The sequence below is a fragment of the Natrix helvetica genome (assembly GCF_964273705.1).
Source record: "Natrix helvetica genome assembly, chromosome: 6".
Classification (NCBI taxonomy): Eukaryota; Metazoa; Chordata; class Lepidosauria; order Squamata; family Natricidae; genus Natrix; species Natrix helvetica.
This window is the reverse complement of record NC_138553.1, coordinates 47,212,804-47,238,832: the sequence shown is the minus strand read 5'-3', so window position 1 is coordinate 47,238,832 and position 26,029 is coordinate 47,212,804. Positions and strand designations below refer to the sequence as shown.

The 26,029-nt window shown below is 36.4% G+C and overlaps 1 protein-coding gene across 2 annotated transcripts; it reads left to right on the top strand.

Moving 5' to 3' along the window:
* Positions 1 to 858: 858 nt before the first annotated feature.
* On the top strand, positions 859 to 25,604 carry NUP107 (nucleoporin 107). 2 transcript variants are annotated; one of them, XM_081958156.1, is made up of 28 exons: positions 859 to 1,078; positions 2,018 to 2,094; positions 2,739 to 2,810; positions 3,018 to 3,133; positions 5,092 to 5,224; positions 6,294 to 6,397; positions 7,115 to 7,242; positions 8,447 to 8,495; positions 8,915 to 8,986; positions 9,485 to 9,573; positions 12,542 to 12,620; positions 13,456 to 13,569; positions 15,231 to 15,321; positions 16,111 to 16,187; positions 17,694 to 17,753; positions 18,320 to 18,465; positions 18,549 to 18,597; positions 19,041 to 19,110; positions 19,688 to 19,806; positions 20,112 to 20,150; positions 20,463 to 20,613; positions 21,033 to 21,139; positions 21,612 to 21,714; positions 21,801 to 21,961; positions 23,479 to 23,604; positions 23,781 to 23,894; positions 24,343 to 24,510; positions 25,255 to 25,604. In XM_081958156.1, the coding sequence occupies exons 1-28, from the start codon at positions 1,071 to 1,073 to the stop codon at positions 25,360 to 25,362; spliced, it is 2,730 nt and encodes a 909-aa protein (XP_081814282.1). In that variant the 5' UTR covers positions 859 to 1,070; the 3' UTR covers positions 25,363 to 25,604. The 2 variants fall into 2 exon arrangements, with proteins under 2 accessions (XP_081814282.1, XP_081814281.1); XM_081958155.1 differs by having other exon boundaries at positions 872 to 1,078; positions 2,724 to 2,810.
* Positions 25,605 to 26,029: the final 425 nt, after the last annotated feature.

The following is a 26,029-nucleotide window of genomic DNA, read 5'->3' as shown; positions in this document are numbered from 1 at the left end:
ATTTGTAAGTCATCCCCCACCCACACACATAAGTTTTGCTTGGGCTTACAAGTAGACATTTTATTTGGAAAAATCTAAAAACACTAAAACAGAGACATCTTAAAATTAATTAAATAAAAATATCACACACACACACACACATTTTCAACCTGTTATCATAGGAGTATTCAAGTGTTATCTAGTTCATTGGGTTTGTTTCCCAGTACCTTATCTGGATGGCAGAAATTGGTTAATTACATGGCAGTATAGGGAATGATATTACTTATGTTATCCAGCAGCCAAATCTGATCTCCACTGATTTACTTTTTGAATAAAAAGCCAGTTTGGTTAGTGATTAAGATACCAGGCTAGAAACCGGAACACTGTGAGTCTCACTTTAGGTTTGAAAGCCGGCTGGGTGACTTTGGTCCAGCCATCTCACAGGGTTGTAGTTGTGGGGAAATGAGGATGAAGAATATTAGCTTTGTTCGCAGTCTTGAGTTATTTATAAAAGTAATAAAGGCAGAATATTTAATCCAGACTACTGCAGATAAAATCCCCTCTCCCACAGTAAAATTTCCAAAAATAACAAAGACTCTATCTGCACGTAGACTCCAGAGATGACCATTGTTTATCTCCGAATGCTGTTTCCCCAAACAGTTCAAATCTAGCGGGCGTCAAATTATCTCCTATCGCAGCAACAGGAAACAAGCAGGTCTCTATACATCGATGAGGATCTAATCCTCCAAGGCGGTAGAGGGCGTCCTAGTTGCTGATCTGAGGACAGGAACTCGATTAACGTGCCTTTCTCCAGGCAGTTAACGGATTTATAGATTTCTTTTCCATTCTGCAAACCGGAAGCATATTAGCATTCTAACGTTAGAAAAAAAACGTTAGAAAAAATATCAACGGTTTTTTCACCAGACGGTTAGTCCAGGACCAAAGACATCGTCGCCTCGCGGCTCCAACTCCACCCCTTTGCTTCTCAAGTGTACTCCCCTTCCGGTCTCCCTTACCTAATTTCCGGAAGCGGGAACTCTCAAGAAACGACTTGGATTTGGACTCGAGGTCCCCTGGCCTCGAATGCCGAAATGGACCGGTAAGCTATTTTGGCCGTAGGCAGATAATGGAGGCTTCTGTGGGCACCTTAACAATGGACGTGTTTATTATCGCATACATTTATTCAACGATGATTTTGCACAATGGAGGCACAGTAGCAGATTTATTGTTGTTGTTAATGGGTTTTTATTATTTAAAACCCGTTGTAAAAAAGGGTTTTACCTTTTTATATTAAGCTCAAAGTGGCGGGGACTAATTTTTATTCCCAATGAATGGCATATTTTTAGTGGGCCGGGTGGCATGTTTAGCACCAGGTTTTACAAAAAAAACGGGAAATTGAAGTCTTCCCCTCACCCCAAAACTATATATGGCATAGGCACCAAAAGTGCTGAACCTTCTCCCGCATCATTGAAGCTGTTCCTTAGATGCTTTGCTTTTTGATAACTGGTCAGAAGGGAGGCTTTTGTCTGGTTGAAGTGCCTTCTGTGGAATTTCACCTTTGTTAGATCTTGCTGTTTGCACTTTGGCAGGGTTCTAAGAACAATATTTTAACTTAAGAAAAATGTAATTCCACAGTTGATTATATCTATTTTACTGTAGTGATTAAGACCTATTCAGGGGTTATTTCATCGAATTGATGATGATTGTGCTTTTTTCACCCTTTTCCAATTGAAAATTATAGCCCTGAAGAGAGTGTGTGTGTGTGTGTACGCACGCATTTGCACGCACACGCATACATATGCATAAGTCAAAAGCTCTCACCCCTCATTGTCTGTATAAATCTTCACATAGACCTGTGATTGATCATGAAAACTGCTTGTGTGAATAAAGAAGGGAAGACTTTGCTGAGGAATACAGTTAAGTCTAAATTTCCCAAATATTTTTTTCCAGTCAAAAGGAGGCAAAGCTATCCATCCTATGTCTGTGAAGACAAAATATGGAGCCACATTCAAAATAATTTTCATTCTTATCTTTTCAGGAATGATTTTCAGAATACGTCTTCACAAGAAATGATTCAGCCAGTTCAAAAGCAAAATACTCAAAAAAAAGTTTCTAGTATCCTTTATTATAGTAGTTAATATATAACTTGTATCCCATAAATGATGTAATTTGGGAGAAGCCTGTTATTTTTGTGTGCTGCAAAAATAGTGTCTTTTTCTTGAAAACGAAAAAAATACACTCACTTGTAATAAAAATAGGTACACATGGTTTCCACGTGGTTTCAATCTTTAAAAAAATTATTGTTTGGAAAAAGTTTCTTGTTTGGAATGTATTTTAAACTGAACTAGATGGCAAACATTTCTTGCTGATTTAATCTAATACACAAAGTACCACACATAATTTGTAATGAAAAAAACCATAGAATGCCTGTTGTTTTATTGCATTAATTATAATGTGGCTTTCTTGATTGTGTCATTGTGTAAAATGTGAACACTTGAATTTGATTTTTCTCTGCCATTAATGATTAGGTTATCCCAATTCCCAGTTAATGGAATAAGACAAGGTTTTTATTTAAAAAATAAATTTTGTGTGTAGCCTCATCTGGCTTGGTTGTCAGTAACTAACCAACTAGAAAAAAATTGCATTTGCAGGACTGAGGGTCAGCTTACCAAATCTTGATAGAACTTTCTATACAATGAGGCAAAATCTGATATACATTTTCTTAGCTTAGCTTCTTTTCTTAGTTTTGGCTGCCCTAGATGACAGTTTAAGTGGCATGTCAACAAAAGGATTAGCAATTCCCAGGACTCCAGGGCTGTTTTCTCAATCTGGTAAGATTCTTTTTATTTAATGTCTACTTATACATATTAAACATTACAGATAACATACAGTAAAATTCCTTTAATAAAATAGTCCTTTATATTTCCTGTATTCTACTTGTCATCCAGAATTCATTTTTTTCAAAATAAAATTAAAAGTTTTAAACACAAGAGTATCTGTTTTTCAAAAAAAAAAAAATCCAAAACATTTTTTTCCAGTTACTCCACGGAGCCGAAGTACCACAAAGCAGTCAAATATATCTACCAACCTAGGCACAGAGAGGAAATCACCTTACTTTGTGAAGATTCCTGGGCACCTTGGTAATTTGTCTGTGGTAAGAACATACTAAACAGAAATCGACAAACTGACGCATAAGATAGTTGAACTCCTACTTATACTTTGTGATAACCCGCTATTATCACAAAATAATAATCTCAGAAATTCATCCAACTTTTAACATGTTCATGGAGATATGCATAAAGTAGCAGAGTGTGAGTCTTTCTTTTAATTTTCTTCCTGTAAACAGTTTTGGAAAGATTGCTAGTGTATGGTTCTAAGAGAAAAAAATAGTACAAATGGGACCTGCAATAAGTTGTGCACTGTGTCCTTCCACCTCCAAAATCAATTGGTTTGTGACACCTGTTTTTTATTTCATGCTAGTAGGACTTTCACCACATTCTTTTCTCCAAGCAATATGATATGCTTTCTGGTTAAAGTGTATATTGAGCCCTGGCAACATTGGACGGTTTCTCTTTTCCAATGTGTCTTTAAGTTAATATGAAAGCTTTGTTAATAAGTTAATATGAAAAACTTTGTAAGAACTTGTTGGATCTTAACTCTTCATCAATGTAAGATATAGCAGGGTAAGAATATTTTGTAGTTTTTATGAATGAGTTATTTGGTGGGTAATTAAAGAAAAAACAATTACCACTGTAGTAACTATGGGTTTTATGAATTATGCTGGGATTTAGAGAGGCTGAAAATATTCAAGAAAGCCCCACCCTTCTCAATTAGGGGGTTATGACATAGAAGAATATAATTGGTTGCTATAGTTTATTCCCATGGCTATTCTGTATTAACTACAAAATCCAGATCATCAGTACTCTTTGCTGTTGTCACCTGGTTGTCTGAATTTTTGCAGCCCAGATAGGATGGCTCTAGTTACTGCTAGTAAGTATATTACTATTAAACGAAAGCATCTGCTCACAGACATTCATGCCTTGTGACTGCCCATCTGGATTCCTGCAGTACACTATACATGGGGTTGCCCTTAAAGAGCATCCAGAAGCTTTAACTGGTCTAGAATAAAGCTGCACAGCAGTAAATGGTGTCAGTCATACATCATATGTAAGACCACTGCTTCATGCATTGGTTGCCAGTGTGTTTCTGGCTGAAATTCAAGATGCTGGTTATATCATCTTTAAAGGCCTTCGTGGTTTAGAACTGGGTTACCGGATATACCATCTTCTCCCAGTTGTTTCTAACCATCCAATTTGGTCTGGCAGGATACACATGTTCAGGGTCCTGTCAGCCAAAGAATGTCACCTAGCAGGACCAGGAGACGTGCCTTCTCTGCCAAGTACCTGTCTTATCACTGGCCCTGACTCTGTTGGCTTTTCAAAAGGCCTTGAAGACTGGTTATGTGTCCAGGCCTAGGATTTTGTGTGTGAAATGCCCTGTTTCCTGGTTATATTAATACACGGTTGTGATTTTTTTCATTTGCTAATATATTATTTTTATATTCTGTTTGTATTTGGTTTAAATTATGATTGGTCACCAACCATAGCCCTTTCTTGAAGTGGAGGCCATAAAAATTGAATAAGTAAATTAATAAAGGCATCAATTTATTTCCTTCTGTCATTTTGAAAGCTGCAAAATTATGTCAGTCTTTAACTTGGTATTCTCTCTTTAGTATTTTGGAGGATGTATTATCCTTCATGAATTGATTGATTTTTTTATCATAAAACCTTGTCTTGATATATAACTCCTTTAAAAATAATGGAACATTTATCTTTGTTGAAATAAAAAGGAATTTTTAGATTACATTTTAATGCATGCATAATAGGGTTGAAATACTAACCTCATAATGGTTATTTAGGTTGTTCTGAGTATAAATAAAATATATTTTAACGCTCTGCTAAAAATCATTTTTTTGAAAGCTAATGGCTACTTCACATTTCTCAAATTTATAATTGGGATTATGGTGTACTATTATCATCAGTGAATCTTAAAAGTAGACTGCAGTTAGAAAACAAATCTGCCTTGATACTGATAAAATGCTTTGTGTCTTAGTTAGATGACAGTGACTGGACAGCTGCACTTACACCTCCACAATCAGTCATGTTCACAAACTTAGATTATAGTGCAGCAGAAGATGTCACAAAGAGTGCTGTCCTCTTGAATGAGGATGACCCAGGGGAAGCTGGTAAGATGAATATCTTCCTGTTTTATTTGAATAATAGTTTACCAATATTGACTAATGAGCCTATGAAAAAAGCAGATAAATACATATTTTGTGAGTTGCTTAATGTACAGTGAACAGAAGAGAACTGAACAAGCTTTTCTTCATGAATTTTCTTGGGTAATAACAATAGGGCACCAACTTATTGGAAAAGAAAGGAAACCTTTGCTAACCTTCTGGCCAGAAAAGAGTCTTTTTAACCTTCAGAATGATTGCCTTTGCTAGCGAAGTGGGTATGTTTCTGGCCAGCAAAGGTGAAATCTAGCAAAGATAGACATTTTGAAGGCTAGAAAGGCTCTTTTCTGGCCAGAAAGCTTGCAAAGATGATTGTTTTGTAGTCTAGAAAGCCTCTTTCAGCAGCTATAGAAAAAGGTAAAGTAAGTAGACCCAAGTGGGGAAAGGGCCCTACCCTCCTGGCCTGTGACAAGTTTCTGCATGCCAATGGTCCCTAGCCAGTCGAGGCCTCCTGGCCCATGACATGTTTCCACATGATGGCCTCAGTGCCTCCCCCCTCTCAAAGTACCCCTTTGTACTTAATGACTACAACTGGGAGAGTTGGGATTAAAGCAGGGGTTGGTTCCTGCCACCATTGCTACCAGTTCAGCACCCGAAAATTTTTGCGCATGAGCACTTGTGCATTTGCACTTCAAACAGTCTGCACATGTGCACATTAAAAAAGGGAAAAATACATTTTTTCAATGAAGATTGTTCTGCACATGTGCAGAACAGAAAATCAAGATGGCGCCGCCAAGAATAGAACCGGTACAGTCACATATCTGCCGGGGTTACTATCTATTCTGCCAAACCATACCATACTGGTAGGAACCCACCTCTGGATTACAGTCATTGAGCAAAGCGGTCACATGAGCATCTTCCTTAATGATTGCGTCTCTTAACTAATGAGATTCCAATCTCAACTGTCATAAATTGAGGATGATCTATATTATGACTAGGAATCTAAATGTAAACCATAGCAAGAAATGATTGCATAAAGCAAATCATACTCATAAATACATTTTTTCTCTGATTTTAGCTGCGCGGAGCATGTATCCTGACTTTCTCCATTCCCTGTTAAAGCATAGTTCAAATACTGTTTTTGAACTTATAGATGAGTATGAAGATACTTGCAGTAATCAGGTATATAGAATTCTATTATGTTATTCAATGATTTCTTGCTTAATCAAATTATTTTATTTAGAATAAGCTTGAATAGTAAGTTTGTCCTTCATCAAATGTTGTAGGACATGGAAGGACTCTTTGTAGGTAATCACAACAGCTGCTTTGCTAGTTGTCACTGGATAAAAGGTAGAACTGGTTATTTGAAATGTGTGGTTTAAAATAAGAGTTAGTCACCATCATTTCAACTTTATTATCTACAGTATGTTCTTCCCCTTTGCCTCTACTTTTTCTATTAGATGTTTTATTGTAAACTTGTTTTGAAAGGAAGCTTGCTTGCTCGCTCTTTTTTCTTAGGGGTTTATGTTGCAAAGCAGAAATGAGGAAATATCCAGTTCTTGGGACTTTCAGTTACACTTTTTACAATCCAAGAGTTTTCCATGGATTGGAATAGCATAGTCAGTCCCTTTGGCCAATACACTCCTACAGAATCAAAGCCCAATTATAGTCCGAGCTTGTTTGTACTATTCTGGGTAAGCAAGGAACTTTCTTCTAAAAATCTATCCTGGAAGCCTGAAAACTGTTCTTTCCATTCTACCATCTAAGAATATACTCACATACTGAAGATGTAAAACACAGTAAACAATAAATTGTTATTTTATGCTACACAATGAATTAAATTATAATGAATAAAACAAAACAAAATAAAGTGGCTCTTCATTGTTTTTCAAACATCAGCTAAACATTCTTCAAAAAATCGTGTATCGAGCAACTCCTGGACAACAGAAATTTTCCAAAACTGCTAGTATTTTGTGGCTTTTAAAGCAAGAAATGGTAACATGGAGACTCTTGTCATCAATTTACAGGTAACTCTATAAAAGCCACTCAACTCTTTCCTCAATGTATTACTTTCTTGTGTTACAGTCCATATTTGAATTAAAAAAAAATGTTTCTTATATGAAGTAAACAAAAAATTTATAAGAAACTTTTCTTCACTCTCAGAAAGAACGTTGTTCAGGAAATGTATATTATTCATACATTTGCAGTGAAATCTTGTATGTAGTCCTATTGCATTTATTACTTAGGAAGTTCCAGTATGTTTTCAGTCTAAAGTGTATTTATTTATCTTGTGATTGAGTAATAGAAAATTCAATGCAGAATGTAGTAGAGGAATAAGATTTTGTATCACATACCGTATTTTTCAGAATATAAGATGCACCTTTTTCCCTCAAAAAAGAGGCTGAAAATCTGGGTGTGTCTTACACACTGAATACAGCATTTTTTGCCTCCCTAAGCTCCGCCTCCTTCACCAAAATGGCCGTGCATAGCCTTTAGGAGACTTTCAGAGTGCTGCTGGGGAGGGGAGAAATGAGCAAAAAATGGCCCATTCCCCCCCCCCCCCCAGGAGCACTATATAAGCCTCCTAAAAACTTTTTTTGACAAAAAACGGGCCGGTTTTTGCTCATCCCCCCCCCCCCCGAGCACTCTACAAGCTTCCTAAAGGCTATTCATGTCTTTTTTTGAAGAAGAAAAAAAACGGGCCCGTTTTCACGAAAAACAGGCTGGTTTTGGGCTGTCTGCAGAGTACAAAAACTTTTTTTTAATTCGCCTCTTCAAAATATTGGTGCATCTTATACTCCGAAAAATACGGTAATTTGAAAAACATGAAAGAAAATATTAAATAAACTTCTTGGAGGTTTCAACAATACTGTTTTAAGCCCTCTGTGGAACACACAGTACAACTACTAGTAAGGCATCAAAAGCAAGACCATGTGGAAAAATGGAAGATACATGTAATTTCTGCAACACTCTGTCAGAAATAGAATTGCAAAGTTCTCATGAAAACTGCATCTAGACTGTTAATCTATATGTTTTAATTTGTAGTAAGGTGTATGTAATGAAACCAAAAAAGGACTAAGACTACTTGATTAAAACTAGATAAAACAAATAAATAAAAAGAGCACACAAAAGAGCTAACACTCTGTTACCATCTTCTCCAAAATCTCTGTATACTGTATATTAGTAAATATGTTTTAATGTATGATTATTTGCTTTGTCTTTTGAACCTAGAGACAGAATACAGTCTGCTATGGAAGATGAAACTATGTTTGATCTTGCAGTAAGTTTTGTCAAACTCATTTTGTTTTGCAAAACAAGTCTAAAGTATTATTATTGTTTAGCCAAATATCGCTCTCTTTAAAATGTCTAATACAACTGGAAAAACTATGGAAGTAAATAATTAAAACAGCTATACATTTTTTCAGATGTTGCCTTAAAAAGCCAAAAAGTGCAAATGGTAGCTTTCAGCACTACTGTGTACTTCTGTTTCTGAAACAGAACTTTCACTTGACTCTTGCCTAATCTGCACTTCATGATTTAATCTCCACAAGGAGATTTGGAAGGTGCTATAAGAGTAGTAGAGTTGTTGTAGAGAGCCATTGTTCTGATAGATGGATTCTACTGAATGAACATGGAAGATATTAAAATATTATATGAATAGTATTTCAGTCATTTGAAAATGGACTTATTTTTCCATAGCTTATAAATGCCAGTGAAAAGACTATTGTGAACAATCTATTCCAGAGAGACTCATTGGTGCGACAAAGCCAGGTATGACAAAATAAGATAAAGTGGTTAAGTGCTGAAATGTTGAGTGCCTTCACAAGACTTATGACGTGGAACTGAACAGAAATTCTCTCAGTGCTGTTTCCTGGGACTGGTAGATAGCAACAAAATCACTGTACAATTCTGCCCTTAATACTTATAATTTATTCAGAGAAATGGCATGTTTTTATACAGTCAGTACCATCAAAGCAGCTAAGGGTAAACAGCAGCATTGCATTTCCTATCACCCCATGACCATTGACAAACCCAGGCACATTGGTGGCAAACCCAAACATAAATGTGGATTGAAATGGATGGATGAGTATGAGGAAGTAATCTGAGATAGGCTGCTGTCCTTTCAATTCATATTTAGGAAAAAAAAATCTAATGAAATTTACTTTTGAGTTAGAATTGGCTTTTTTTTAAAAAAAACTATCCAAGAGTGGGAATGTAGTGAGAGATAAATTACTCATCCTATTTTTGTAATTCTTTTTAAATTTTCAGTTGGTGGTAGACTGGTTAGAGAGCATTGCAAAGGATGAAATTGGAGACTTTTCTGATAATATTGAATTTTATGCAAAGTCTGTATACTGGTAAGTTATTGATCTACTATTGAGCATTCATGAGCATTTATAATCCATATATTACAAGCATTTAAAACCCATGTCCTCTGTGCCAAATGTTGTGATAACCTCTAGTTTCCATGATATATTGGATATTAATTTATAACACATATTAAAGCACTATATATCAGATAAAGGTTCATGAAATATTAAAATGTGTTATATCTCACACTATTGAGATGCATCACAATTCCCTTGTTTGGGTTTACCTTTTGCTACAGAAAAAGCAGCTACAAGAAGCTTGCTTTTACTTTTATTTCAAAGCCTTCTGGAACCCAAGAGAAAGCGCCCCATTCTTATCTTTGGGAGGATGCTGTTTCACAGGATGAGGGCTGCAGCAGTGTAGGAATGTTTCCTAAGTTCCGCAAAATTGCAACATTTAATGAAGGGGACCTGGAGTACACTCACTGCTGGAAGATACTGGAAAGGCAGAAACAATTGGAGGCAAGTAGTCTTCTATCTATCCAAACCGTATGGACTACATGTTATATGAGGATATAGATCTAAGAGGATCCTATAAGTTGATTTTTATTTGCCAATATAAGAGGAAGTATACCGAGTACAGAAGTGTACTGAATACAGAATAATAAGCTTAATGAGTCGTACCTTGAAAATATTCCTGAGAATAATTCACACAAGAATATAAAACAAAATTGAGGAGCGTCTAAGTAACACACAATTTGGTTTCAGAAACAATCTTGGTACACGAGATACCCTATTCAGCATTCAAGTTCTTGTACAGTGTTGTAGAGATGTTAATCACAGTGTTTACATGTGCTTCATTGATTTTGAAAAAGATTTGATCAAATAAGACATAGCAAAGTATTACAAATCCTGAAACAGTGGGACTAGATGACAAAGACATCCAAATCATAATGAATCTATATTGGCATCAGGTAGCAAATGTGAGACTAGGCTAAAATTACTCCGGTGATGCAGAAATACGAAGAGGAATCAGATAGGACTGTATCCTGCCTCCACTTTTGTTTAATATCTACTCTGAGCCAATTTTCAATGAAGCACTGGAAAACATCGATGCTGGCCTAAAAGTAAACGGTGTTCAGATTAACAATTTAAGATATGCTGATGATACAGTTCTGCTTGCCAGTGAGCATGAAGACCTTCAGCTGAGTCACAGAAATATCTGAAAAATACAGCTTGAAGCTTAACACCTCAAAAACCAAGATCATGGTCGTCAGCAAACAACCCAATAATTTACCACTGATAAATTTGGAAGGAATACCACTAGAAAAAGTTGAAAGGATCACGTACCTCAGTTCTAATTTACATTAAAGCTGGATATGACCACTGAAGTAAAGACAAAAATAGAGAAAGCTCGAACAGCATTCTTCAAATTAAAAAGGATTCTGCAGTCACAACATAAGCCTAAGACTGAAAATCAGGCTTGTCAGATGTTGCATCTTTTCTATCCTGCTCTCTGGAGTAGAGAGTTGGTCTCTGACGGAAAGCAACTTGAAGAGATTAGAAGCATTTGAAATGTGGATTTATAGATGGCTGTTACCTATAAGCTGGGTTGACAAAGTCAAATGAGGTAATAAGCTTCCTGGGAAAGCTAAGGAAAATCATCAAAACCATTGAAGAGGAAATGTTTTGGACATGTGATGCAACACCGGGAAAAATACGGCATACTTCACTTAATCATCGAGGGAAAGATTGAAGGCAAACAAGGTCAGGCAGAAGAAGAACATCATGGCTTCAAAATCTAAGGAACTGGTTTGGACAAAGCTCAGCAGTACTTATTGTGTGGCTGTTGATAAAAATAGGATTGCCAACATGATCACCAACGCCCAATGACGGATATGGCATAAGAAGAAGAAGCGGAAGTAAGAGATGGTTGCTATTGCCAGAAAGTAGGTGATAGTAATAAACCATGGTTGAGTGGGAAATTATCTAGTATATGAAAAGAGAGTGAATGTGTCTCTGGAGCAACCTAGGCTATTTTATAAAGAATACTTTGTCATTCTAAACAAAAGGAGCTACATATCGATAGAGGGAAATATTTGTAGCTCAGGGTTGAAATGAAAGATCCATGGTACTCTCTGAACTTGGCTGTTTTCTTGCAGACATTTCATTACCCAAACTCAGTAACATCATCAGTGCTAGTAGAGAGTGGGGTTTGTTCTCAGTTTATATTCTAGCGGCTTACCCTGTCAGTATTGGTAGTGGTGGACTTGGTGGTTCTTTGGTTGGACTGTTTACTGTTAGCTTGGTGGCAGTTCCTTGATTGGGGTATTGTTTGCATCTTAATTGTTGGTCTGATGTAAATTTTGGTATTAATCTGTGCTCATGTTGATTGCTGGTGAGGTGGTTTGATCATTTTGTTTCCTTCAGAGGTGGTATTCAGCAGGTTCTGACCAGTTTTGGAGAACCAGTAGCGGAAATTTTGAGTAGTTCGGACAACCAGTAAATACCACCTCTGACTGGCCCCGCCCCCATCTATTCTCTGCCTGCCGAGTCTCAGCTGATCGGGAGGGAATGGGGATTTTGCAGTAACCTTTGCCTGGAGTGGGGAGGGAATGGATTGCCACTGCCATGCCCACTAAGCCATGCCACACCCACAGAACGAGTAGTAAAAAATATTGAATCCCACCACTCGTTTTCTTTTTTTGTTTATGGAGCTGTATATCTCCAATATAAATCTCTGTGTGGGAACAGTATCTGGAGAGAGAAGTTATCACAATTGCTATTTAAAATATGTGTACATGGAAACTTTCAATTGCATAAATTATTAAAATAGGTTGTGGAAAATAAGTACATAAAGACTAAAGATAGGTGATAGTCGATGTAATAAAGCCATATTGACATTCATTTGGATGTTTGGATATGAACTATTGAAATATATCACAACATAACTATAACATTAGAATATTTAATTCAGTAAGTGCTGTTGATGAAATGTTCTTTTGTTTTTTTTTAGGGAGAATACATTACACATTTTGAAACAATGGCAGTTAAACACATTCACTGGGACTTTACGTCCATTAGTGACTGAAGTAGTAAGTATAACATACCAATTCCTGGCCTTAAATATCTAAATTAAATATGAACAAACATTCTTACATAAAAACCAATTTGTTAAAGTACCATTACAATAGACAATATTTTATTTTCAGCTTTAATACACATTCAAATAGATTACTCATTAGGAATAATTAAATGTATTAGTAGTATTCAGATATAATAAGGGAATGGAAATTAGAGTGTAGGCTGGAATGGAAGGTGGACAGAAAGTTAATTTGAAAGAATAAGCCTTAAGTTAGAAAAAATGGTTAATTGGGGCTACTAATAATAAGGAAACAATAGGATCTGAAGGTTTTATAACTAAAATTTAGTGTCATATATATATATGAGATCATATATATATATATATGTATGAAATCAGTTACCTTTAAATGATTTTTTGTGAATTTTATGCACTATTGACAAATATCTTAACTAGTAGTATTTAAATATTAATTGAATAATTAGTCACAATTTGTATTTGAGGAGAGTCCTTAGAAATATGTCAGGCTTTTTCCTGAATACCTTAAAAGTTTAAAAGAGAGAGGCTAAGCATTATTTCTAAAGGAAAAACATTTTTAGGATAGACTATTTAAAAGAAAATAGTGATACAACTGAATTTTTCATACATATATTGGTAATCTTAGAGAATAGAGAGAAGCAGGCATTGTAATTGATAAGTAAATTGAGGAAAAGGTTTTTAAATATCTTGTGTGATTTCTTAAAGAGTAGAATTGTAAAGTAATCCAGAGTATATTACTGTATAGAATTGCCTACTGTTACTTTACCTTAAAATCTGTATATAGAAGACTGTTTGATTTCTGTATTTAGGACCCAGATGCTCCAGTAAGGCAGAAAATGCCACTTGACGATTTAGATCGTGAAGATGATGCACGATTGCTCAAGTTCCTTTTTACTCTCATTAGAGCAGGAATGACAGATGAGGTAAGCCAGTGGAAGCTAGTTGGGTTAAATGATTAAAGACCAGGCTGGAAATCAGAAGACTGTGAGTTCTAGTCCTGCCTTAGGCATGAAAGATGGCTGGATAGCTTTGCTCTAATCACTTTCTCTCAGCCCAATCGATGTCATAGGGATGTTATTGTGGGGGAAATGGGAGGAGGGGGTATTAGGTATGTTCACTTTTAGTTGTTTATAAAAATAAAGTTGGAATAAAAAATTTAAAAACTCATACAGAAATATAAAATTGGCTCAAATACAAGGTTTTGCAAATAGCTATAGAATCATAGTTACCCTGCTGAACTAGCATTATTTCTTCTGTGTAATTGTGAATTTGTGTCATAAAGAGTATCTGTGAAGTAATAAAAGTATTTTGTTGCTTATCAATATTATTAACTAATTTGTAAGCCACCCAGAGTCAGCTTGTAAGGAAAGGATTACATAGAAATTTAATTAATAAATATATAAAAATTAATAACATTCAATTCCTTAAGTAGCTAGAAAAAGTTTAATAATTACATAAGCTTGGAATAAACTGTCACATTTTAAACTATGCTTGGTGCATTGAACGGAACTTTGAATATTAAGACTTGTATCTTTGATTGAATGTTAACCGTTAAAATTTTAGAGTAAATGTTCAGACCAAAGATTTTAAAAGATGAAGCTGTGCTGTTCTATTTTGGTACAGATCAACCAGATTTTTAGCAAAAGTTATCTTTCTCTCCCGGATTCTTTTATTTATTTATTTATTTTATTTATTTATTGGAATTTGTCAAACAAAAATGAGAACAAGAATAAGTGAATAAAAATACAATGACAGGGACGATAGGCATGTTAGTGCACTTATGTATGCCCCCTCTACTGACCACTTAAGTATGAAGTAAGTTCCATGGAAGTCAATTTGTGACTGAAACTGTAAACATTTGTAGCTGAGACAACGGAATCAGGTAGGGCATTCCAGATTTTGACAACTCTGTTAACAGAAATCATATTTTTTTACAGTCAAGTTTAGAACGATTTACAATGAGTTTAAAGCGATTGTTCAGACGCATATTATTGCGATTTAAAACAGAAAAAGTAATTTACAGATAAAACATTAATATGTATAATTTTGTATGCAATACCTAGATCTGACCGCAAGCGATGCAGTTCTAAGTTATCCAGAGAATTTCGACCTAGTAGCATAAGGAATTAGTGTACAGAAGAGTGCAAGACTTTTCTCGTGAAGTACTTCTGAAGCTGCTCAATTGTACTGACATATGGGGGGGATTCCAAACAGTTGAACAATACTCTAAAATTGGTCTACCATAAGCTCTAATTAGCAATACAATGTTTCCAGAAAAAAAGCTTTGCAAAATTAAGTTTACGACTCTTAATGCTTTTTAGCAACGCTGTAACAGTGAGCTTTGGAGCATAAATGATCAGAGATAAGTACACCTAGGTTCTTGACAAAGTGAAGGTCATCTGCTAGATCAATTGTCACCTAGCTTATACTTGACATTCTGATTACGTTTACCAATATGTAAGACAGCATTTATTAATCAAAATTTGAAGTTGCCAAATAGATGACCATTCAGATACATAGTCGAAATCACTTTGCAAAACAACAGAATGATCTGTAGAATTGAATAATTTTATGTCATCGGCAGGCCCAAAGACTCTGCAAAAGGTGTGGCCAGGCCTGGAGAGCTGCAACACTTGAAGGATGGAAACTGTACCATGATCCTAACATGAGTGGAGGTATTGAAATGAAAAGTGACATAAGCATATATATATATATAACAAAGAATGAGCAGGTTCACTGTTTTGTTTCTTTATTTTAACATGTTTGTCCTTAGCTATTTTCTACAACTGTGTACTTGGAAAGGAAAAAGTATTTATTTCAGTTCATCCAAGGTTACATATTCATAAAATATAGTTAACAAATATAAAGTTAAGTCCCTAATTATAATAGAATTAAGAGTCAATCTAGCCTTATCTCCAAATTTGATATAAAGAGTCCAGATTTCTTATTTGCAATGTTTCTTAAAGATTTATCACAATTTCCAGGAACTGCCTGCTTCAAATTTAATATCTCAGTAACAATTTGAAGAGATCCATAATTAGCTGTATACCTTCTAGTTCCCTCCTTTCCTTTTACATTTAATTTAGAGTACACTAACCTAGTTTGGTGAAACCTCAGTTTATTACTGCACCTAATATGAAAGTCTGTGATTTTAAAGAATAAACATTAAAAGATGGGTTTTTACCGTGGTTTAAAATGCTCATTTAACCAAGAATTTGGATGTAACCATAGATTATGATTTAATAATACTACAAGATTACCTATTAAACTAGTAGTAGAGAGATTTCAGGGCAAAAACTGAGATGATTTGACTAGAGAACTATTAAAGCTGTATTGTCCCAGAGCTTTCTTATACGAAATGACATGAATCTTTCTGTGGTGGAGACAACTTGCTTTTTCAGAATGCATATTTCTTATCCCTGCTTCATACTACACCACTTCATAAAATTACTTCTTACAAATAGGGCAAGAGCTAGAGCCAGTAGAAGGAAACCCATACAGATGCATTTGGAAAATCAGTTGCTGGCGACTTGCAGAAAAGGTAAGAAACTTACAAATCTACTGTTCACTTCTACTGTAATATTGCCAGTAGCAGCATAAGCATATTATCAGTATGTATTTTATAATTATGTGAATGTAAGAGTATTTTTAGCATGTCTTTTGCAATACTTGGAACATTCAAATCCCAGGATTTAAACATTCTATTAACTACCGTATTTTTCAGAGTATAAGATGCACTGGAGTATAAGACGTACCAAGATTTTGAAGAGGTAAAATAAAAAAAAAGTTTTTGCACTCTGCAGACCTCCCAAACCCTCTGCATGCCTCATTTTTCGTGAAAAACAGGGCATGCAGAGAGTTTGAGAGACCTGCAAAGTGCTGCTTGGGGGGGGGGGGGGGGGACAGCCTGTGTTTTGCTTATTTTTGCCCTCCCCAGCCCCCAGGAGCACTTTGCAGGCCTCCCAAACTCTCTGCACATCCATTTTTGTGAAGGGGCAGGGATTCGGGAGGCCCAAAATGCTGTATTCATTGTATAAGATGCGCCCAGATTTTCACCCTCTTTTTGTGGGGGGGAGGTGCATCTTATACTCTGAAAAATACGGTAAATGTTATATGCTCTCCTCCTGTAGAATATCTTCTGCCAATCATTTTTCTCCAGTTGTATACAGCTCCCGGAACTCTGAAAAAATACTGCAAAATTAAATATAATCTTAATAAGGAATTGTATGGTTTATTATGCATGCTGGTTTCCTAGGATGGAGAGCAGCAAGTGATGGCAGAGTACATAGGAGTATGCAACCTCTCTTGGAGATTGGTAGTTCTCTCCATTTTGGGGAAATGTGATGACTAGATGAACCTTTAATGCATTGCAATATTTCACTAATTACCATCAGCTCCAAAGGTGGTAGTCAGAAGATTCTGACCAGTTCTGGAGAATTGGTAGTGGAAATTTTGAGTAGTTCGGAGAACTGGTAAATACCACCTCAGACTGTCCCTGCCTCCATCTATTCTCTGCGTCCTGAGTCCCAGCTGATCAGGAGGGAATGGGGATTTTGCAGTAACCTTCCCCTGGAGTGGGGTGGGAATGGAGATTTTACAGTACCCCTGCCACACCCACCAAGCCACGCCCACTGTCATGCCATTCCCACTAAGCCACGTCCACAGAACCGATAGTAAAACATTTTTAATCCCACCAGTGATCAGCTCCATTCTCTTCAATATCAGTACAATGTTAATTCACTACATTGGCATTGGCACAGTAATTGTTTAATCATCTAAGACAAGTGGATGGAATAGAACTTAGGCATATTGCCTTGAATTTCAGTCTTTACTTGGTCTTGCTTCATGCAAGCCTCAGTCTTAGGGGTTTCATATTTTGGCAGGACAAATGCATCCTCTTACGCTGTCTTACCTGCAGAAACAAATTATGGTATTTTATTGTTTTGATTGCTTCAGATGTGTCTGAATGTCATGCTTCAGTAATAATATATATTACATTTCTTAAATATAATGACATCAAAAATATTTCTGAATTGAATATTTTTAGGAGCAGTTTGACAAGTATGAGAGAGCAATCTATGCGGCACTTAGTGGGAATCTCAAACAGGTATTAATTTAATTTATTTATTTATTTATTAAACTTCTAGACCGCCCCTCTCCCCGAAGGGACGTGGGTTTTTTTCCAGTAACTGTTGGAAGTATTGAACTCTTTGCTATCATTCTGAGGCATATAATGGAATTGCAAGCCAGAGATTCTACAAATAAAAAATAGCATAGTTGTAGATTTTGAAGCTTATAAGTAAGCCAACAAGTAGCCCTCATCTATGAATCTGTCATAGCTTCAAACGGTCATTAAGCAACCTGTCATAACAGGGCTACCTGTATGAAATACTGTCTTTTGAGAAGAATCTTATCTTTAAGAACAAGTTGATTTCTTTGAAATTAATTGTAACTATTATTAACTGTAGTTGGTAAGAGTTTCCAGGTGCTTCTCTCTGATCATGCTTATATGGAAAGAAATGTTAAAATCAAAGTTTGCTGCAATTCATTATCATTGTGTATGTCAGTAATTCATAGCTAAAGTAGGACTAGCTTGGGTTGTTTTAATATTATACTTTTTCCAAAACTTTAATTTGTTGGGGCTTTTGTTTTGCTTTCTTTGTGACTTTAAAGCTTCTTCCAGTATGCGATACCTGGGAAGATGCTGTTTGGGCATACTTCAGAGTCATGGTAGACACACTTGTTGAACAGGAAATTCGTTCATCTGTGATGAACACAGAGGAGAAGGAAGAACTCCCCAGAGAATATTTGGAAACAAAGTGAGTTATTTTTTGTTTGTTCAATAGCTGCTATGAAATTTTTAAGGCGATGCTAACTGCCATTTTTTCTTCATTATTTGAAGCTGGACATTAGAAAAAGTATTTGAAGAACTTCAAGCAACAGACAAAAAGGTAAATCTGAAGCTTTTTCAAAATTAAAGGAGTAAATTGTAGCCTAGTCTTATATCTATTTTATAACCAAGTCCCATAGGGCTCTCAGGGGCAAGCTTCAAGATAAAGTTGTAATAATGTATTCATTTACTTCGGGGGGGTGGGGGGAGACTTTGGGCACAGTTTACTGAACTATGAATAAACACATTGGATTGCCCTAGTCTTAATCTGAAATAGCACAATTTTATTAGTCAAAAAGATCACAATAATTTTTTAAAAATCTGATGCATTGACCACAACATGCTGTTTTATCTATTATCATTTATGCAATGGATGTGTTCGCATATACTTTTAAACCAGGATATTTAAACTAATCTTTTTCAAATATGCCTAAATATCCTGATTACAAATAATTTTCTATGATTGTATGTTATGACTTCATAAATACATAAATTGTTTTTCAGAGAGTTTTGGAAGAGAATCAAGAGCACTATCATATGATTCAAAAGTTTGTTATCCTAGGAGATGTGGATGGTAAGTTTTGCAGTAGGTCTTTTTTCGTTCCTCAGTTCTCTGTGGTTTAATAGTTCTGTTATAGAGTAGCCCTACAAGGCGTTAAGAATTTAGTTAGTTATTCTCTTCAGAAAAGATGGGTAAGAAAGAAAAGTCTGTAGTTATTTCAAATAGATGAGGGGGTGGGGAGTGGGATGTAGCTGATACATAAGAGGGGCACTTGTGACTGTGTTGCCTTTTGAAACATTACAGCAAAGATATGTAACTTGGTGCATCCAGACATCCTGGGTGTCCATAAGATTTTTAAAAATTAAAATTAGTTTGCATATTTTAAAGTGCCAATCACCAACATCTTTATTTAACTGCTTAATTAAGGCACAGAGAAAATGAAAATGCAGAGGGCTTCAGCCTACTGCTTTTTTTTTTTTTTTTTTGCTTTTTTCTTTGGAAATTTTTCTGTTCTCCAAAGATAAACTTGGCTGAGAATACATTGGGATATATCCCAGAGGAATAGAGGAGCTAGTGGGGAAAACCTAGCTTCTTTAGTTCTGTGATAGGCAGTTGTAATTATTTTATATTTCTTGCTTTTATTTTTCAGGTCTTATGGATGAATTTTACAAATGGCTTTCCAAAGGCAGAAATATGCTCCCTGGGCATCTGCTTCGATTCATGACTCATCTCATTTTATTTTTCCATACTTTGGGGCTTCAAACCAAAGTAAATGAATTTATTTATTCAGCTTTAATAACTATACAAATTATCAAAATAATTAGAACTAGAGAATCACACCTAAGAAACAACTTTCTAAATGTTAAATGTGATCATGAAAAGTTACCATTCCTGTCCCAGTGTTGTATCTTAAAATATGAGAACTGGTTGCAAAACGTACATTCAGATCCATTAAAAAGGTAGCAAAATGAGAGTTTTAATATTAATTACATGTTATTATAATATATTACAGTTAACCTTATACTTTAAAATAATTAGGCAATTTTTATTAAAACATTTGTTTTCCCATATAGGAGGAAGTATCAATTGATGTTTTAAAGGCCTACATTCAGGTAAATTATTTTATTACTTGCACAAATGGAAACACTAATAAAGAGCAAATATGTTACCTCTGTTGTATAATTGCACATTTATGACCATTTTTACATAGAGAGGATATCATCAAATTAGTTGAAAGAAGGCATTATTAGATTTTAATGGCACAGGTATACTGATGCATTGCTATTCTCTCCATTTCAAGTAAGTGTAAATACATATGCGTATATGTGTGTGTCTGTCTGTATTGTGTTGTTGTACCATTATATTTTATATTAGATATTATAGCAATATTTATATTGTCTCCCAAAACACCATTTGTTTTCCAGTGGTTAATACATGGGAAGCACACTGATCTCATAGCATTTTACGTCAGCCACCTGCCTCAAGATGTAGCAGTTGCTCAGTATGCTGCATTCTTGGAAGATGTCATAGACACTGAACAACGGCACCACTGTCTGGAGCTTGCCAAGGAAGCAGGTTAGAAAAAAATGTGATGAATCGGACATGTTCTTAGGGAACATTTAACTCTTTCTCTGGTTGGCAGCTATTTGTTAGTGGATCTGTAAGATTATAAACAGAGTATGCACAATTCAGCTAGTTGTAGCTTGAAATGTTAATAGTGGATATGATTTTTATAATATTAGTTATTTAATGTGCCATAATGCCTACTTGGTTAAAAGATCTACAGTGAAATTTTGCCTCCAAGAAATTACTAGGGTAGATGAAATAAAGACAATATTTCTACTTAAAGTTATTTTAGTTTCACCTCATAGTAAACTACTACTCAGTCAGTTTCAATGTTTCTGTTTAATACCATTTCTTATCCATACAGATGTTATAAATACGTACCTCCTCCTCTTGGTATATAATTCTTGTTCTTTTTCTTTTCAAAATAGGTTTGGACATTGCAACTATAACAAAAACAGTGGTGGAAAATATTTGCAAAAAAGATACTAGTGAGTTCTTCCACCATGATCTTGCAATTGAGGCAGGCACAACAGAGGTGAGTGGTGGTACTTCATGTGCTCTAATACTAACCAACATATTCTGCCTACTTTTATCAGCTGCAGAAGCTGTTCCACTTTGTTTTACTTTTCTTCCAACAGCTTCTGGTCAATAAAAATAATTGCAAAAGTTGCAATTGCTATAATAATTCATTGGAATTCTTTGCATGTTTGTGTTCCAATCCATTGGCAAGTACTTCTTTTAAATGCTTTGGATGGCTCAAAACAGCGATCCTGAATCTACAACTTTACACTGTTCTTGAAAACTCAAAAAATGCTGAAAACTCAAGTATATAATTTAATATAAATTGTAGTTAATTCTAAATATGCCAGATACTTATGATTCTCCAATAATGCACAATTAAAATCTCTAGACTGTAACCAGTGTCTTAGCAAATCCCTTTTCTAGCCTTAAAAGCTAATTTGGTAAATTGATTACCCTAGATATTAACACGGGATTTTTCCCCCCAGGATGATCGCTTGAAGATTGATGTGATTGACTGGCTAATATTTGATCCTGCTCAGAGAGCTGAAGCACTTAAGCAAAGCAATGCTATAATGAGGAAATTCTTGGGTACTGCAATATTCATGATTTTGAAATAAATAAATAAAGCATAGTGAATCTGAAAGCAACTTATGTTCTTACATAATATTTTACAGCATCTAAGAAGCATGAAGCAGCCACAGAAGTATTTATAAAGATTCCACAAGATTCTATAGCTGAAATATACAATCAATGGGAAGAACAAGGAATGGAGAGTCCACTTCCGGCTGAAGATGACAATGCTATTAGAGAGCATTTATGTATTAGAGCATACCTGGTAAGAATGTGACAAAGTTCCAAAGAGGACACCCTGTCTCCTAATTCCAAAAACATGTCAGTGTTCTAATATTAGGTGTGAAAAATATACACTGTTTAAACATAGTTTATTTTAACAAACAAGCTAATCCAGAGGTCAGAGACAGTAGTAAAACTTATTCTGAGATTGAATCAGATGACATTTCAGTTCTTTAAAAAAAAAATAAGTTGAAGTGAGTTAGGTAGGCTTAGCTCTGTATTCTTATCAACTAATGAAGAGGGAACAAAGGATCTCTGAATTAGCTAGATTAGTGTTGGCGACCCTTTTTGACACCAAGTGCGGAAAAGGGAGCATGTGGTACTCATACATGCCAAAAACAAGAAGAGCAGCATGCCAACCACATCTTCCAGTTTCTGGTGCTCATACGCACATGAAGACCATCATGCGTGTGCTGGAAACCGGAAGAGTTTCAATGAAGTGTCCCCCTAGCCCGCCACCAAGAATAAGCCAGCGCATCCCCACCACCACTTCTGCCAAATGAGCATGACTGCTTCCCCGACTGGCGTGCCTCTTACCCTGCCTCAGACAATGTTCCTCCCGTCCGGACTCAGCTCCTGCGCTGCCCCACCGCCCCAGAAGAGCAGTGATAGCAGCTGCAGGGTGAGGAGCAAGAGTGACCTGCTGGGCCCTGCAGCTGCTCCCTTGCCGGCAAGCTGGACCCTCGGCATCTCCATGCGTGCGGAGCTGCGCTCTCCTCCAGTCCCCCCCCCCAGGCAGGTGGCCCTGACGGCAGCCCCTCCAGCATCCTGTCCGCAAGCAGCAGCTCGAGAACTGCTGCCACCCTCTCGACCCCAGCGGTGACAGGAGCAGTGGGTGGGGCGAGGGGCGGTGGCTATTCTTGCGCTGCTGCTCCTGGCCGGGATGCTGGAGGAGGAGGAGCCGTTGGGGAGGTGAGCTGCTCCAGGAGGCCTGGAGGGGAGCCCAGCTCCTTATGCCTGGAGACAACACTGGGAGCCTGGCTCAGTGGCGGGGGAGAAGCTGTGGGGGGTAGCCAGTTGCTTCTGCCCCTTGCCCTGCTGCTGCTCTTCTGGGCCGCCAGAACTGGCCAGGCACTCTGGACCATGGATGTGCATTGGTGCCGCAGGCTGGAGGGCTGGAGCCGTGCAAGAAGCTTGCTCAGGCGGGGAGGGAGGGAAGCCCCAGCCCACCCGTTCTGGCCGACAGCTCTGCTTCCCTAGGAAGTGACCACACCATGCGTGCGCCAGAAACCAGAAAATCATCTTCCCGGTGTGCACCGGGCAGCTGCTCTTCCGTTTTCCGGTGCTCCCACACATGTGAAGACCACCTGGCCAGCGTGCCGGACCCGGAAGAGCAACAAGCGATAGCTCTGCATGCTATAGGTTCGCCATCACAAAGCTTGTTCAAAATATTTGTTTAAATATATTCAAGGACAGAGATGGAGAATTCATAAACGCATAACCTACATATTTCTAGATTTATGCATTTGATAATAACTATATACTTCCAACTCAATATAGGAAGCCCATGAAGCTTTTAATGAGTGGTTTAAACACATGAATTCAGTTCCACAGAAGCCAGGCCAGCTTTCACAAGCAAGTTTCACAGAAAAAGTTGCCCATGAACTTAAAGAGAAGAAATATGAGGTAAATATATATGAAAAAATGACTTGTTCATAATATATTGAAATATAAATCTTATTCATAAAAACCTTATCCATATGGATAAAGTGTGAATGACTTATCTATATATATATGTTAGGATTTTGACTTTTTTTTTTAGTGCTGTGTTGTCTCATGTTTTTTTTCTTATCTTTTTTCAGGTAGATTATGGCATCTGGAAAGGTCTTTTAGATGCTCTTACAGCTGATGTAAAAGAAAAAATGTATAATGTCTTATTGTTTATCGATGGAGGATGGATGGTTGATGTCAGAGAGGTTGGTTGATATCAAATACATATTTAAAGCTAGTCCTACATAAAAATATAATAAAAGATAATGGAATAGCTGCATTTTTTACCACTAGAATGCTGCTATGTAGTGTTCAGAGTTTACTTCTTCTAATTCTAAGTAATCATAATTACATAGTTACAGAAACTAACCATGTAAATAGTGCCTACACTTGAACAGAAGTGAAATTGCAAGATCACATATACTCTTATTTGAAATTATCTTCTACTATCTTACACTATAGTGAAGGGCCAAATTTAATAGTCTTGTAACCAGGTTAGTTTTTTGGGGGGCTAGAATTAGAAGAATTGCACAACTTAACATTTACTCACTTTTTCTTTATTTGAGAGTGGTGGGTTTTCAAAGCTTGGAGTAGAGAGAGTTAAGATTGTATATAGGACTTTGGCTTAGTACATGTCTATACTTTTTAATCAAGGATGCTGAAGATGACCCTGAGCGTTCTCATCAGATGATCATGCTACGAAAACTCTGCTTGCCAGTGTTGTGCTTCCTCCTTCATACAGTCTTGTACAGCACTGGACAGTATCAGGAAGACTTAAGACTTGCTGACTTGATTGCTTCAGATAGGCACAAACTCTATATGGTAATATACTCTTCGGACTGTTTTTTAATGTTCTGCTTGTCTCTAAAGTGCTCTAGTTTATATTTCTTTAATTTCACTGTCTCTGGTACTGCATAGAAAATCTAACATAGAAATCTAAATAGAAAGTCAAACTATTAAAAAGAGACTGAAAATCTGGGTGTGTCTTATACACTGAATACAGCATTTTTGCCTCCTGAAACCCCGCCCCCTTCACCAAAATAGCTGTGCATAGCTTATAGAAGGCTTTCAGAGAGCTCCTGGGGGCTGGGGAGGGCAGAAATGAGCAAAAAACAGGCCTTTTTTTGCTCAATTTTGCCCCCGCAGCCCCCACAAGCACTCTATAAACTTCCTAATGCCTTTTTTTTTTTTTTTTTTTACAAAAAACGGGCCCATTTTCTGTTTCCTCCCTGCCCCTCCCAGGAACACTCTACAAGCCTCCTAAGAGCTATTCATGCCCTTTTTTTAAAAAAAATGGGCCCATTTTCGCGAAAACATTTTTGGGAGGTTTGCAGAGTGCAAAAACTTTTTTTTTTAATTTGCCTCTTCAAAATTTGGTGCGCCTTATACTCTGAAAAATATGGTAATTACCATGCTGGTTGTTACAGAATCCAGAGAATTAAGAAGCGGAATGAATAGTTCATCCAACATGATTTTTTCTTTTGTCACCAGCTTTCCAGGCAAAGAAGATTGGATATTTTATCTCAGATTATGATTTTGCTTTCATTTTTATTTCCTATTTTGCAGATATTTTCCAAAGAGGAACTCCAGAAGCTCTTACAGAAGTTGAGAGAGTCTTCCCTCATGCTTCTGGATCAAGGTCTTGATCCCCTTGGATATGAAATTCAGTCTTAATTGCATTGTTCTAGGTAATACAAATAAAATTAGTGATACAAATGAATATAAGGTTTGGATCCCAGATTCTTGGCCTCCATGAAATAGAGAATATTTGGATTCAACCTCCATTGTTTTATATGAAAATATTTAAATATTTTATTGGCATTGGTGCACAACAGTTTGGATTTTTTTAAATATGTAAAATAAAGAATTGCATGGATACTGCTTTGTATTTTTCTCAATAAAATTGTAAACAACAATTTAATTTGTAATAAGGTTTATATTGCTTAAATGTAGGAAGTAGTTTGCATCAATTGCGTCAACTGCCAATTGTGAAGTGGCCAATAGGTGTAACAAGGAAGTATTATAGGTAATCCTCAACTTAGAACTTGTTAAATGACCAAGGTTAACAACAGCATCAGAAAAGTGCTTTACGGCCTATAAAACATTTCTGGTCTTTCTAAAACATCATACCACAGAGGGCCCTCTGCAGTCATATGACCACATTTTGGGCATTCAGCAAACATTTATGACTAATTGCCTGCAGCCCCACAAAGGATATTCTTTTGGCTGCAGGAGCAGAGTTGAATCCTGAAGATTTCCAACAGTCCCCAGAAGGATTGGTAGGGGAATCCCTTCAGCAGCCTCCTTCAGGAATGGAGCTGAATCTTCAACAGGCAGCTTT